General features: G+C 44.6%; 1 protein-coding gene across 1 annotated transcript; it reads left to right on the top strand.

Moving 5' to 3' along the window:
* The first annotated feature begins 387 nt into the window (after positions 1–387).
* On the top strand, positions 388–2,377 carry LOC124471367. The gene is made up of 2 exons (XM_047025857.1): positions 388–1,400; positions 1,857–2,377. Exons 1-2 carry the CDS (start codon positions 1,106–1,108, stop codon positions 2,375–2,377), a joined length of 816 nt encoding a protein of 271 aa, XP_046881813.1. The 5' UTR covers positions 388–1,105.
* Positions 2,378–2,668: the final 291 nt, after the last annotated feature.

The raw sequence follows: 2,668 nt of genomic DNA, 5'->3' as shown, positions 1-2,668 counted from the left end.
AATGCTTTTAACACGTTCAAAATATAAGCAGGCATACGCTCTCCATGCGGCCATAGCCACAGTAACGAAGCGTGCAGGATCATAAAAAAAACAAAGCGTGCGGGATCATGCCAGGAAAGTGTAAATTTAACGATGCTTGGCTACGAATGGAAAAATACATGTGGGTTACAACAGACAAAGACCCGGGACGAGCAAAATGTCGGTTGTGTGGTGGGAAATCATTCGACATTTCTAATATGGGAGAGGCGGCATTAACTAGCCATGCCAAAGGTATCAAACATCAGAGCGCTGCTGCTAGCAAAGCTACAGCAGCACCCATCACTGGCTTTCTCACCACAGTGAGTTCAACTGCTACGCCTAGCACTAGCAGCGCGTCTCTGTCTTCGGCTACCAAGCAGGGGTTGATAACCGATGCTATGGCAAAAAATGAAGTCCTAACTGCGGAGGTAATGTGGGCACTGAAGGTGGCTAATTCTCATTATTCTTTTAAATCATCCGAAGATGCCAGCCTGCTTTTCCAAAGAATGTTCCCCGATAGCCAGATTGCAAAACAATTTGCTTGTGGCGAAAGCAAATGCTCGTATCTCTGCTCGTTCGGACTCGCTCCCCACTTTAAGAGTCTTACGTTGTCCAAAGTGAGGACGCAAAGGGCCTATGTAATGCTATTTGACGAAAGCCTGAACCACCATTTACAGTCCAAACAGATGGATTTGCATGTGAGGCTATGGGATGGCGCCAATGTGAAGACCAAATACATCGGCTCTGAATTCATGGGCCATTCATCTGCCCTTGATGTCGTTGGGAAAATGACCAACCTGCTGTCTGAGATTGGAGTCAACAACCTTATCCAAATCTCTATGGACGGCCCGAATGTGAACTGGAAAGTGTTCGAAATACTCAAAAAAAGAGTGTGCAAAAAGATGTGGGAAAGTCGCTTGTCAACATTGGTTCATGTGGGTTGCATATACTCCACAACGCATTCAGAGATGGATGCAAATCTACAGGTTGGGAAGTTGAACACACGCTCTCCAGCATTTACTGGCTTTTCCACAACTGCCCTGCTCGTCACGAAGACTTTGTGGCGGCAACTGGTTGCAGCACCAACATGCTTCGGTTTTGTAACCACCGATGGATCGAAAATGTTAACGTGTCAGAACGAGGAATTCTGCTCTGGCCGCACGTAAAGGCCTACGTGGAAATGGTGGGGAAAGGTGAACTACCCAATCCAAAAGTGAAGTCATTTAAGGCTCTGAAGGACCGCTGTGCAGATCCTCTCTTCACCGTGAAAGTGGGTATCTTCAATAGCGTTGCAAGAGAGGTCACTCCATTCCTGACCGCCTACCAAACAGACAAACCCATGCTTCCCTTCCTCAGTGAGGACATGTTCAAACTCATGAAAGGTAAGCATGAACATATTTTGAAGGCATACATTTTTGCTTTAAGCATTGCAATAGAACAACACTCTATTTTGGCTTTTAAATGTCTTGTATCATTTTGACAATTTCAATTAGTGTTGGAGTAATATGTTGGATAAAAACTTATTATAAATATATTTCTTTCAGAACATTTGAACAACTTTAAAACATTCTCTGTATTGCACCTATTAAAATGTAAAAAGTGGGTTGGAAGGGACCGTCCCTCTTCTAGTGTAATGAGGGTTGATTTGAGTTGATCTGCATCTAGAAAAATAATTTACGAATTGGGTACTATTCACTTGTTTGGCGTGTCTGATCAGACAGTGTATCATACTCAAACTATTAACACTTATTATTTTGTGAATTTGCCAATAAAGAGTGATCAAAATTCTAATGTTATATATTTGAAATTAATCATTATTTTCATGTCAATATTTGAAGGGCTCATGGGACGATTTCTGAAGGAAAACACCCTGAGGGAGGCCACCTCCACACTGAAGCTCCTCCATGTTGCTTTTCAGGACAGCAGTCTGCACAAAGACTCTTCCAAGATTGACATTGGATTTGCAGCAGAAACCACCCTAAACCAACTCAAGTCTTCCAAGAAGATTTCAGAGAGGCAGGTGCTGGAGATCAAGATGGACTGTAAGAAACTCTTGATCAATCTGACTGAGAAGCTGCTAAAAAAGGGTCCAGTGCATCACCAACTGGTGAGAAGCATGCAGTGCCTTGACCCAAGACGCATGGCCGTGTCCAAGGATCTGTGCGTGCCCCAAATGAGAAGAATGTTGCACACACTTGTTGAGGCCAAACACGTAGACGAGTCAGTGTGCGATGACATCCTCCGAGAGTTCAGTGAGTTTTGTGACACAACTGCTCTTCAGGCCAACTTCAGGGAGTTTGACCCCAAGACAGACCGGGTGGACACCCTCCTGTTCGAGACAATGGGGTCGAAACCATAATTTTCTAGAGTGTGGGATGTGGTGAAGGTACTGCTTGTCCTGTCTCATGGACAGGCCAGTGTTGAGCGTGGATCCTCAATCAACAAAGAAATTATTGTAGAAAATCAGAAGGAGATGTCCCTGGTGGCTCAGAGGCTCATTGTCGACCATGTCAGGTCTGTTGGGGGCGTAAACAAGGTCAAGATCACCAAAGAACTGTTGCTTTCAGCTGCAAGAGCCAGGCAGAAGTACCATGGGTACCTGGATGAAGAGAAGAGAAAGAAGGAGAGGCAAGGAATTGACCTGAAGAGA

Source organism: Hypomesus transpacificus, chromosome 9 (genome assembly GCF_021917145.1).
Source record: "Hypomesus transpacificus isolate Combined female chromosome 9, fHypTra1, whole genome shotgun sequence".
Classification (NCBI taxonomy): Eukaryota; Metazoa; Chordata; class Actinopteri; order Osmeriformes; family Osmeridae; genus Hypomesus; species Hypomesus transpacificus.
The sequence above is the reverse complement of the archived record's forward strand: the minus strand, read 5'-3'. Positions and strand labels throughout refer to the sequence as shown.

Bases quoted from the DNA above. Each gene is read 5' to 3' on its own strand.
- LOC124471367 (XM_047025857.1), top strand. From the start codon at position 1,106: ATGCTTCGGTTTTGTAACCACCGATGGATCGAAAATGTTAACGTGTCA. The intron at 1,401-1,856 runs GTAAGCATGAAC...CAATATTTGAAG, and splicing joins CATGTTCAAACTCATGAAAG to GGCTCATGGGACGATTTCTG.